The sequence below is a fragment of the Mesoplodon densirostris genome, chromosome 8 (assembly GCF_025265405.1).
Source record: "Mesoplodon densirostris isolate mMesDen1 chromosome 8, mMesDen1 primary haplotype, whole genome shotgun sequence".
NCBI lineage: Eukaryota > Metazoa > Chordata > Mammalia > Artiodactyla > Ziphiidae > Mesoplodon > Mesoplodon densirostris.
Genome location: NC_082668.1, coordinates 79,494,266 through 79,507,175, shown reverse-complemented (window position 1 = coordinate 79,507,175; position 12,910 = coordinate 79,494,266). Strand labels below are relative to the sequence as shown.

Sequence of the window (12,910 nt, the reverse complement as noted above, 5' to 3'; positions counted from 1 at the left end):
TAAAATTGATTCTTTATGGCACATGTATCTGAAATTTCCAAATAATGTCCAGGAGTGAAAATTCACTGAATTTTTACAAAATACATATTCAGAAACTTTGTAACATCTCATAGATGCCAGATATATTACATGCTTTCATTTTGGGTTTTTTTTTTTTTTTTAAGGGGGAAAGGTCATTTCCTGAAACTTCTAATTTAAAAAACCTGAACCTGGGCCTCCCTGGTGGCGCAAGTGGTTGAGAGTCCGCCTGCCGATGCAGGGGATACGGGTTCGTGCCCCGGTCTGGGAGGATCCCATATGCCGCGGAGCGGCTGGGCCCATGAGCCATGGCCGCTGAGCCTGCGCGTCCAGAGCCTGCGCGTCCGGAGCCTGTGCTCCGCAACGGGGGAGGCCACAACAGTGAGAGGCCCGCATACCGCAAAAAAAAAAAAAAAAAAAAAAAAACCTGAACCTGTAATTTAGCATAATGGGCACTAGATAGCAGTAATGTGCTGTGGCCATGTAATCCAAGCAATAAAGGAAATTCCTTACAAAAATGATTATATTTAAATAACTTTAGCCAGTGAAAATGGGTAATTTATTTGGTGTGGTGTTTTTCAAGCTGTGTAGCATGTTCAGGGGTTCCAAGCTCTGAGGCCTCCACCCAACTTTACCCACCAGAGCAGATCTGCCCCTACCTATGTCATATATGGACACAGAATTCTGCTGGAAAACATTGAAATCATTGACTGAGAGTACATCTATTTTTAGTGGAAAAATCCAGCATCTACTCTATTTCAATGTTAGGTTTTAGTTTGGAGTGAAAACAAAACTCCTTCTGTCATTGTTCCTCACCCTTTGCATTTGGGATTGAAAGAATCCTGTGGCTGCCTCTGTGTCAGCGGGACACTGGAACACTCTCCCAGCCATCGAGGGTCTTTTCACCCTACCTAGACTGGCAAGCTTTATTTTATTTACTTTTCCGGCAACCCCACTGCTCCTATTCAATGCTTCTAAGAATTTCTGCTCCTTTTTTTTTTCCTAGCCAAAAGAAAAAAAAGTAAAGCTAGACATCATTAAAAGGTTTTTTTTCTAAGTGCCTTTTCTTAATTCGATTGACCTTCTTATTTTTCCTTTTTAGGGGTAGAAGAAAAACCAGACTTTTCAGATGTACTTTCCATACTGTAGCACAAACTAACTAGAGTCCTGGCAATCTGACTTGCTTAAGCTTTGTCCTTGCCCTGGCTTTCACTGACACTCTGCCTCACTTATAAGGCCTATATTGAGCAGATCTGGATAGATTAAGGGGGGAAAGGTTTAAGCAGGTATTTTATACCAAAACTTAAACAGGTTTCATTCCAAGAAGAAACAAAGAAGGAATCACATGCAAAGTGGTATATATTGGTAATAACCCCTCTGTGTTATCACCTTTGCAGATACTAGGATTCTTGTAAGTAATTTACGTTTATCTCTTGCAGAAAATGCATCAGAAACATGGATTGGTTTGAGCAACAATAAAATTCCAGTTTCCTTTGAATGGTCTGATGGCTCCTCAGTCATCTTTACTAATTGGCACACACTTGAGCCCCAAATTTTTCCAAATAGAAGCCAGCTATGTGTCTCAGCAGAGCAATCTGTAAGTTGATTCATTTGTTCAATGCTCACTTTGCTGGACTTGTACTGAGGGCCACCTGTGCCAGGGACTTGGTCTGTGGCAGAGACCAAGACAGGCACAATGCCTGCTCCTCCTGGGGCTTCCACACTAAGCAGTAAAACATATACACACTAAAAACACATGGTAATTATAGTTGTGATGATAGCTCTGAGGACATAGGTTCAAGATGGTGAGAAACTTGGGTTGGGACAGCTACTTCAGACAAGACAGTCAAGGAGGGCTCTCTGAAGAGGTGGCATTTAAGCTGGGACTTGAAGAAAAAAAAATCTCTTGAAGAGCAGGAGAGCATTCCAGGCAGGGGGCAGCTGCCCAAAGGCAGGCCAAGGCTTGCCATGTTTGATAATCAAAAAGGAGACCAGGATGGTGTGGAGGTATGGACGGTGAAAGGTGGTAGGAGATGGGGCAGGGAGAATGCAAAAATGTGAGGCTTATAGGCCTGGGATAGGACCCACTAAAGGGCTTCAAGGAGACGAAAGCATGACCTGATTTATATTTTAAGAGCAACTGTGGCTGCTACATAGAGAATTGATTGGAGAGAAGAGAGTGGAAGCAGAGAGACCAGTTTGGAAGCTACTCCTGTGGTTGAATTAGGGTAGTGAATATGGAGACAAGAAGACAGATTCAAGGATCCTCTAGAAGACAGGAATTGTTGCTAAAGCAGACATGGGGGTGAGAAACAGGTAGATTTTTCGTTTGAGCACCCACCATTTTGGTGGATGGGGGTGCCACTGACCACCCTGGTGAAGATGAGGGGAAGAACCAAGGAGTTGGGAAATTACTCTGGAAGGTGATGGTTTTTTAGCTCCATTACCTTCTTAACATAAAAGGATTTCAACACTGTGTGTAACCTCTTTGAAAACTGAGAATCAACGGAAAACCTTGCTCTTTTCTTCACATGAATGTGATGGTCCCAGTGACCTTAACATTACACTTACCTTTATGTGCTAGTCTCTCATTTATCTAAAACCTCTGATTATACAGAATTTGTTTAATCCCAAGACATTTGAAGGGTTTTTTTAAATATGTTTAGAATAGACAATCTCTTTGATCAGATAGCTACTGAAATCACTGGTGAAGTTTTAGGAGGTTATTGGGATTTGGTAGGCAAGCTTACTCTTTTAAGACACCAGGATACTGTATCAAGTTCCCCCAAGAAGCAGTTTATTAAATGTTACTTAAGTAGCTTGACAAAGTGATTGTGCCAGCCAAGCATGGGAAATGTCTAAGCATTTTTTTTTAAGCACTTACTTTATGACACATTTCATTGTTTTATCTTTCAAGGCTGTCACAAATCCATGAAGTTACAATGATAGTGCTCAGGCAGTGTCTCAGAGTCACACTTGAGGGGGAACAATTACCTCTCCAAATGTTTATTTGGGGTGTTACTCTGCTGAAAACCACTATAGTTTATTCTACAGTATTTGATGCTTTATTGGTTCATTAGTTTTGATATAATTAAGTTGATCTTAGTTTCCTATTGACATTCTCCTTTCTTATTTGACAGACATGGGTATTTCACTTAGCATATTCACAAAGCAGGAGCCAACATTTGGACAGAGAAATTGTTTTTAAGAGAGTGAGGATAGGTATTAATATTATTGGATGTGTTAGGACAATGCTGCTATAAATGTGGTATTTTGTGGCCCCTTTTTAGCAACTCAGTAGCTCCTTAAATAGTAGATGCATAAAAAGTAACACTTATTCCCCTAAAGTTGAACTCAATATGAATGTAATTATTATAATTAACTAGTTACCTAAACATGGTCGATACCTCAATTTGAATCTGAGAGGTTGGTAACCATTCATCTGTCCATCCAATAGTTACTAAGCAACTACAGTGTGCCTGACAATATCCTGTAACTGGATGGTTTGCTGGAGACTCCATGGGGATGGGCTACAAGGCTGCTCTTACAGGTGAAGGTGTCAGCCTCCTACATAGTATGTTTCTGAGGGTCATGGAAGAGCTCTCTACTCACCTAGAACTCTATGCCTGAGATAACTAAATTTTGAATTTGAATGGTGTGGTTTTAGCCTAAAGGTCTGGTTTGTATTAAAATAAAAAATACTTTGGGAGGATAAAATTTTAATCAGTTAGCAGTTATTGTATTTCATCATTAATGAAAGATATGAGAACAGCCTTCATTAGAACTAGGAGAAAACGTGAAGGTATCTGCCTGTCATATAAAGAGGAAATGGAGTGGGGCTTTGGAGAATTCATGATGAAGGGTACTGGGGGTTGAACATGAAGTTCAGCTATGATAATGTTATCTCGGGTGATTCATGGTGCTTTCCAGGCATTTCCCCAGCATCAGGTTTATACAGCATCAGGTAAGCAGCGAAGCATTCATTTAACACCTAGAAGTGATTGGAGAGAAGAAGCAGCATTCTCACTTGGTCAGGGGAATAGTTTCATATAAGTCGCCCTCAAAGTGTGGCCCCCAGACCAGCAGCATTCACATCACCTAAAAACTTGTTAGAAATACAAATTCTCAGGTCCCACCTGACTTACTGAATGAGACACACGGATCCCAATCAACTGTGTTTTAGTAACCCCTGCAGGTGATTCCAGTGCACACAAAGGATTGAGAATCACTACTTATCCATCTTTAACAAAATGTTGAGAGCAGTTTACTGTAAAGCCAGACCTCCCACTCGTCTGTAGAGAATCAACCTTTTCTAACAACACAAGATCCTGACACATTACGCCCCCTTGAAACATGCATTATTAATCATATTTTAATTCAGAATTATTGACTTTGACTATCAGCATCACTAATGGAGTGTATTCATTCATCTTGTAATATTTTTTCTCTTAGGAGGGACACTGGAAAGTTAAAAATTGCAAAGAAACACTTTTTTACGTTTGTAAGAAAACAGGCCATGTCCTTTCTGAAACTGAATCAGGTTGCCAAAAGGTAAGAGCTGTGAACATTGCAGGGACTTCATAACCAGACTGATTTATCCACCAACAAATTAAAGTGAATCTCTCTCCCTCTCTTTCCTGCCTTGGCTCCCTCCTCTCTTTCCCCTCCTTCCCTTCCTTTCTTCTTTCCTTCCCTTCTTTTTTTTCTGAGTGGGCTATTGTAACAAGCCAAACAATTATCAGCTAAGAGCACATGAAAGATTTACAGCTCTGCGAAGGATTGTTGTCTTACCATCTACTTCCACCCAAGACTAGTTTTCTTCTGAGATAAGAAATGTAAATGATCCTGTTATACCATCTGTATAAACAATGCCTATCATGTGATACACTGTCTCACACGCGGTTTTCATTGTCTTCCAGTGAAGACTGTCAGAGTGAAAGCAAATGAATTCCTTTGAGTCAGAGAGTGACCTTCTGCATCCAGAGTCTTGTTTTCCTTTTCACTTTTCTTAAACTTGAATATTTGAATAAAATACAATAACAAAGAGAAGTGTATGTTTGCAACACATTTATTATTTAGGAAAGGGATAATAAAAATACTTTGTATTTTAAGTAATAAGCTATTTTTGGTACTTAAAGTACTATTTTCAGTACTAAAAATAATAAAAAACATACTTTAGGTTTAAACTTTAAAGGTAGAAAATAATGTCTTAAATTTCTTAAAATACATTCAATATTCTGCAGTGTTACAAAAAATTTATCTATCAGTGTCCTTAGCACATGCATTCCCTCTCTCTCTCATCACACACCCACACACACACACACACACCCACACACACCCCTAAAAATTTTGGATTTAACTATTGGAGATTTTTATGCTGTGTGAGTCTCAAAATGTTCACAAATCTGGTTTTTATGCAATTCTCTTTTAATTATTTTCTCTTCTAATCCAGTTACTTATGTTCCAATTAAACGATAACCCCTCTCTTCAGAAACTGCATTTGATTCATTCATCAATGTGTAAGCATATTAGTTATTCTTCACACTTTAGCTGAACAATACATGTGCCATAGCTGACATGTGACCAGACGTTTTACCTAATGATTACATTTCCTGAATTAGTTATTACTGATCACTGATCTAATCTCTATCTGATCAGAAATATTGAAAAAAATCCATCCTACAGTGGCTTTCAAGGCAACTCAACATGTTTTATTTGTGTCGAAAGAGTAATTAACTTCTTACACAGCAAAAACAACCGATGTTCTATCTAAACTTTTGTATACTGCTTCCCTCTTTCTGACCAGCCTTATCAATATTTAAGGATTCTGGGTTCAGAGCCAGTTCTTTACTCTTATGGCAAAATTCCATTAATTTCTTTATGCATCTATGAATATGGTTTTGAAAATTTCCTTTCTTTTAGCCATCTGCTTCAGTGCAATTCTCTAAACAGTCTGCACAGGCAAAACCAACTTATAAAATAAGTCTGGATAATTTCAAAGCAGAAATTTTTAAAAATTTTATTTCCATCTGAGTCACTTTTGGGGGACCAGATAATATGAGCAATCGTTTCAGTACTGTCACCATCATGATTTCATGTAAAATGAAATGGCACCTCATGTACAAAGGATATTCACAAATACAATCAATTATTCTTCCCGCTTTCATTGTGCGGACAAAGGCTTATAGTAGAGTCTTTGTTTTTCGGTTATTACTATGCCACATTCCCCCCCCCACCCCACCCCCGCCTTCCTTGAGCCTGTTCAAGTTCTTGGGTTTTTTGTTTTGCTAAGCAGCCTATGATCTAAAAACCACTAATGAAGAAGGAGTACTTTGTCAGAAAGGTCAAATTGTCAGCCTTCCTCCTCCTGTCCTTCCAAATACAAAAGCAGTCTAACCTCCCTGCCCCCTCTGGAGTGACCCACGGAGGGGTTCTGGCTGACACTGTCAATTACTCACACAGATAAGATTGGGGAGAGAAGTTAAGGGAGTGAATTCAGAGCACATCCTGGTGGGCTGGATGTGGTGTTCCTGTGATCCATGCCTCATTTAATAATGTTTTGAACTAAAATAGCTTATTTCTAAAATAAGATTTTTCTCTAATTTACTGCAAGGTTGAGACATTTTCTGAGTAGTATAGCAGAAATCATTTTATATCTGATCAAAATCTGGCAAGTATTGGCATGACACAAAATGAAGTGTATTTTAAAACTGGTGAATACATAAAAATAGACTGATAGAAGTGATATGATTTTATAATATTGGAAGAGAAAGAACTAAAATAACTAAGTTGAAATATAGAAGACTAATGAACCCATGTCTCCTGTACCATATGATTTTAAAGAATAGAGCCACCCTTCTTTGCTCCCAGGGCTTAGCCATACACTTTTGTCATTGTTTTGTCTAGGCACCAAAGCTTGTTTGCTTTCTCTCTAAAAGGCTAGCCAGCTGACTAAGGAATAATCTTTACCAAAAAGTATATATATATTTTAGCCAATCTCTATTCGCAACTTGACGATCCAGACAAAACCATTCTGGATTGCACCAAAATTAGGTTCCAGGCCAGTTTATCCACTAGTCTCTAACTTAGATCATCTAAGTCCCTAATCTCAGTGGGATAACATGAAATAAGCAGTATGAAAGACCCTTAAAAAAAAAAACAGTACAGCGTTATCTAGATACTTATATCCTCTTTGCTCATACCGAGTTCCTGGCTCTATTCTGGGGTCTCTGCCTGCATTTTCTCCCCTTGATTCTCAGAACAACCCCATGAATACTATTATTATCCATATTTACAGAGGGGAAAACTAAGACACGGAGCGATTAAATAAGGTCACATGATGGTGGAGCCAGGATTCAAACCCATGCATTCTGTCCTTAAAGCCAACACGTTTGATTTTTACCATCCCATAGGAACCATTTACAGTAAATCTTATAAGTCTGAACAGAGAGAGAGAGATGGAGAGAGAGAGAGAGAGAGAGAGAGAGAGAGAGTGTGTGTGAGAGAGAGAGAGAGAGAGAGAGAGAGAGGAAAGGAGAGAAGGAGAGATCTTGAGTGAATGTCCCTTTTCTTTAATTTGCTTTTAAGGTTTTGGGCTTAAAGATTTTAAATTAGTTAAAACATTTAGGTTTTAAGAATTAATTAAATAAATGTAGAAGTGGCTGTAGCTAATGGTAGATAGAATAAATATAAATATATCAAGACAAACATTCAAGTTTTGAGTTTTGAGTGAGTCAGAGAAGAAACTGATAAATGAGAATACACCAAAAATATATATATTTTACTATTTAACTAAATCAGATTGTGTCCTTAATTTTCATTTTCCTTGTTTAAGGGATGGGAGAGACATGGTGGATTCTGTTACAAAATTGACACCGTCCTTCGAAGCTTTGACCACGCCTCCAGTGGTTACTACTGTCCTCCTGCACTTGTAACCATTACAAACAGGTAAAATAGAAATTTTCTATCAGAAACATGCAGTGCTTTTTTGCCGTGAGGGTTCTTGGAGTGATAAAATCTAGCCACAATCAGTAACTAGTGAAAATCTAAAGTGTACTGTACAACAGAGTATTAAGTTATTTAAATTATTGATTTAGATGAATTTAAACCATACAATGTTAATTTTAAATTGGTTTTTGAGTAACAAATAGTAAAATGTAAGATGTCTTTTATTTTCCATAGATCTCTTAATTACCTAGCTTCGCTAATATATTCAGTTGTAATGATATTTTATCTAAGTGCTTGTAATAGAAAAGAAATGTTATTTAAATATGAAGTGTTTTTTAAATGTAATGTTTATGAGTCATGTGGAGTTTTTATAGAACAAAAGTAAGTAAAACTAAACTGTGGAGGATTTTCGAATGCTTCCCCATTGCTTCTTAGGTCTACATTTGTTTAGATTTAGATTTCTCTATGCACAGGTATCTTTATCATACAAACAGAGAAACTGTGCCCTTTTTACACTCCATACAATTTGCAACATGCTACAGATGTGTATCAAGGGATAAAAGTACCAACATCAGAAGAGACCTCAGTGTCACTATCAGTGCCAGGAGGACAGAGAGCTAGGAGACAGACTCCTCCAGGCTGAAGACAGAAGCAAGGTAGAACTCTTCAGTGGTTCCATGGAAAACTATACCCACAAAGCAAGTCGCTTCCTTTTTTACCGAGGTCATTGCCTTTAAAAACATCTGTTGAAGACCAGGAAGCAGGACAACTGGTGCTATGGTTTTATCTAGAGACCCCTTCACATGCAGGTCTAACCTGTAGCAGGAATTCTGTGTGCTTTCTCTGCTCTCCCCACATGGGAAGTCAACGTTCAAAGCCGCCAGTATTTCCTTCCTCCTCTTACCTCTTACCTCTGTCCCAGTCTTTCCTCCAAACAATGCACAGGAATGCACACACACACACACACACACACACACAGGGATAGACTGACCGCATTTGGCAAAATAAATTGCCAGGTGAAATATTTTATGCTCAAGAAACCCTTTCTTTGGGGCACAGCACCACTTCTGATGTATCTGTGTTGCTTTTAGTTCTCCTTTCTTCTTCCCAGAATAGTTACCATGCAGAAGAAAGCCTTTATCTGCAGGCTTGTTCACCCACCCACAAGCTTTCGAGAGTACCTTGGGCTAGAAGTCCTCCAGTCAGTGAGTCAACATTGGGCTTTATTCAGGATCTTGACCAATGAAGCTATGCTCTTTCGTTAATTATAATGTTTTTCACTGAAGAAAAAGGTCTAATTATTTCACCTGTTTTTACATCTTATTCTTTCTTTTTTTGTAATATTCATTGAGTGTCTATCACATACCTAGCACTGTGTTAACTACTTTTCATATGTTATCTGACTATGCAAAAATCAACAGTCAAGAGTTTATTAGAGGGACTTCCCTGGTGGCGCAGTGGTTAAGAATCTGCCTACCAATGCAGGGGACACAGGTTCGAGCCCTGATCCGGGAAGATCCCACATGCCGCGGAGCAACTAAGCCCGTGTGCCACAACTACTGAGCCTGCGCTCTAGAGCCCACGAGCCACAACTACTGAGCCCACTCACCACAGCTACTGAAGCCTGTGTGCTCTAGGGCCCACTCTCCACAACAAGAGAAGCCACCGCAATGAGAAGCCCGCGCACTGCAAGGAAGACTAGCCCCCGCTCACTGCAACTAGAGAAAGCTTGCACACAGCAACGAAGACCCAACGCAGCCAAAAAATAAATTAAAAAAAAAGTTTATTAGAAAATTATTTATTGAATATCTATACTGTGAGAGGCATCATATTAAACACTGGCATGCTGTACAAAAAAATAAATAAAAATAAAAGGCATAGTGCAGTTGCCCAGGTGCCACTTGCAGGCCAGCAGCTAAAGAGATAGAACATAAACGCATGAAACAAGTGAAGAAAGTGGAATAACACAATAAATGGACAGACTCAAAGTGACATTACAGATAACTCATAGTGCCAAAGTGACCCAAGTAAGGCAGAAACCTGTTAGAGTTCAAACACTTCATTTTCTCAGAATCCTTTGGGGACCTCATGCAAATGATAGAAAGTGTCCAGAAAAAAACCTACTATGTTTCATTTCCCCAAAAACTGAATAAGAGAGTGTGTTGTGAATACTATAATTTTTTTAATAAACTGTATTCAGTAGCCAAAGCTGATGTGTAGTCCAACTCTAAAGCAGATCTATAGCTTGGGTAAATTTGTTTTCATCCCCTCCTTGACCTCCTGGGCCCCCCAGGTGACCTTCGCTGGCATGCTACTCAGTCACCAGTCAAGCCCCCGAGTACTACACGTTAGTCCCAGTGAGGCAGCTCTCCCAGGTGGTTAACATGCATGAACACTGCCTTGCAAACATGTCTGCATCCAGAGCAATGACTCAAAAATGAGACATAGAAGTTGAAGACAGGAAGTGTCCTAAGCTCTTGATTTTTATTCATTCGGACCTTATCAGATAAGAAACAAAGACCCACGGCATACTGTTCTTTGAGTGACAATTCACATTCGAGTATTTTTCAACAGTATCTTTTGTCTGAGAATGTTGGGCAGTAGATGGACAGTCTCCTCAGATCCAGGAGTATCCACTAGCAGCCTTGGTAATCATTTTCTTCCATTACAGATTTCCTGTTTGAGTTAAGACACCCCTGTCACTCACCAGTACCCAAGCTTGTAGTTGCTAATTGATTTTCTGCTCTTCTGCACAACTGAGCAACAGATTTTATGGGCACAATCAGAACCACCTGCTACAAATTACATACTTCTTTTGTTATGGGGCAACTGCTCCTGGCCTAGGACTTTTAACACTTTGTGGAAGAGAGAGGGGAAGAAAAACAAACCCTTATTGCCAAATAACAGAATTTTATTTGCTTGCTGTTAGAAAATTTTGTTAGGCCTGGCCACCTGCTTTCAGACAGAGCACAAATGCAAAGCTTGAGTTCCAATGTTACCATGGATAATTGTCTAAATGCATGTATATCTAAACCTTGAATCAATCAGCCTTGGAATATTTGTACAAAATAATCCAAATGACATTCGATTTTGAGAATTTTGCCCAAAATGAGAAATGCTGCAATATCTCATTTTCCCCTAAGTTTAAATGTGCATTTTTTGCAAGCATTTTTATAGCTCTGCCATTTTCTTGCAACCATAGCCCCCAAACACATTTACAGTTAACTTTTTAATATTGTGGAAAAATATAATACATAACAAAATTATCATTTTAACCATTTTAAATGTACAGTCCAGTGGCAATAAGTACATTCATATTATTGTACAACCATCACCACCATCCAGCTCCAAAATATTTTCATCTTCCCAAACTGAAATTCTGTATCCACTAAACACTAACTCCCCATTTCCCTTGCTCCCAGCTTTAACCACCATTCTACTTTCTGTGTCTGTGAAGTTGACTACTACAGTTACCTGATAAGTAGGATCATACAGTAGTTGTCTATTGTGCCTGGTTTATTTCACTTATCCTGATGTCCTCTAGGTTAATCCATGTTGTAGCATGTGTCAGAATGTCCTTCCTTTTTAAGGCTGAATAATATTCCATAGTATGGATATACTACATTTTGTTTATCCATTCATCTATTGATAGACACAAGATACTTCTGCCTTTTGGATATTGTGAATAATGCTGCTATGAATATGAATATCCAAATATCTTTCAAGTTCCTGCTTTCAATTATTTTGGGTACTATACCCAGAAGTGGAATCTCTGGATCATATAATAATTCTATTTTTAATTTTTTGAGGAACAACCATACTGGTTTCCATAGGAGCTACAACATTTTACATTCCCACCAATAGTGCACAAGGGCTCCAATTCCTCACCTCCTAGCCAAAACTTGCTTATTTTCTGTTTTTACATAATAGCCATCCTATGGATGTGATGTGGTATCTCATTGTGGTTTTGATTTGCATTTTCCTAATGATTAGTGATGCTGAGCATCTTTTCATGTGCTTATTGGCATCTTTATATCTCCTTTGGAGAAACGTCTATTCAAGTCTTTTACCCATTTTTGAACAGAAGTGTTTGTTTTCTGTCATTGAATTGTAGGAGTCTTTATATATTCTGGATATTAATTGTTTATCAGATACATAATTTGCAAATACTATCTCCTATTCGTGGGTTGCCTTTCACTCTGTTGATAGTATCCTTTGATGTGCAAAAGTTTTTAATTTTGATTAAGTCCAATTTATCCTTTCTTATTTTTTTGCCAGTGCTTTTGGTGTTTTATCCAAGAAATCACTGCCACATTCAATGCCATGAAAAATTTCCCCTACGTTTTCTTCTAAGAGTGTTACAGTTTTAGCTCATATGTTTAGGTCTTTGATCCACTTTGTGTTAATTTTTGTAAATGGTGTAGGGTAAGAGTCCAGCTGCATTCTTTTGTAGGTGGATACTCACTTTTCACAATGTTATTATTGAAAAGACTGTCCTTTCCTCATTGAATGGTCTTGGCACCCTTGTGGAAAATCATTTGACCATATATGCAATGATTTATTTCTGAGTTCTCTACTCTATTCCATTGGTCTATATGTCTGTCTTTATGCCAGTATCACACTGTTTAGATTACTGTACTTTTTAGTAAGTTTTGAAATCAAGAAGTGTGAGACCTCCAACTTTGTTCTTCTTTTTCATGCTTGTTTTTGCTATTCAGGATGTCTTGAAATTCTGTATTAATTTTAAGATGAATTTTTCTACTTCTGCCAAAAAAAAAAAATCACTGGGATTTTGACAGAGATTGCATTCAATCTGTAGATCACTTTGGGTAGTATGGACATTTTAACAATAAATCTTCCAATCCATGAATATGGGATGTCTTTCCATTTATTTGTGGCTTCTTTAATTTTTTTAACATCTTTATTGGAGTATAGTTGCTTTACA

The 12,910-nt window shown here is 38.3% G+C and overlaps 1 protein-coding gene across 1 annotated transcript in view; it reads left to right on the top strand.

Annotated features, from left to right (window-relative positions):
* The window catches only part of PLA2R1 (phospholipase A2 receptor 1), a 121,267-nt gene that overhangs the window by 39,953 nt on the left and 68,404 nt on the right, over window positions 1–12,910 (top strand). Inside the window, exons 8-10 of the mRNA XM_060107317.1 lie at window positions 1,458–1,615; window positions 4,471–4,569; window positions 7,853–7,965. Of these exons, the coding sequence (XP_059963300.1) occupies window positions 1,458–1,615; window positions 4,471–4,569; window positions 7,853–7,965 (370 nt within the window). The remainder of the gene's footprint in view (window positions 1–1,457; window positions 1,616–4,470; window positions 4,570–7,852; window positions 7,966–12,910) is intronic.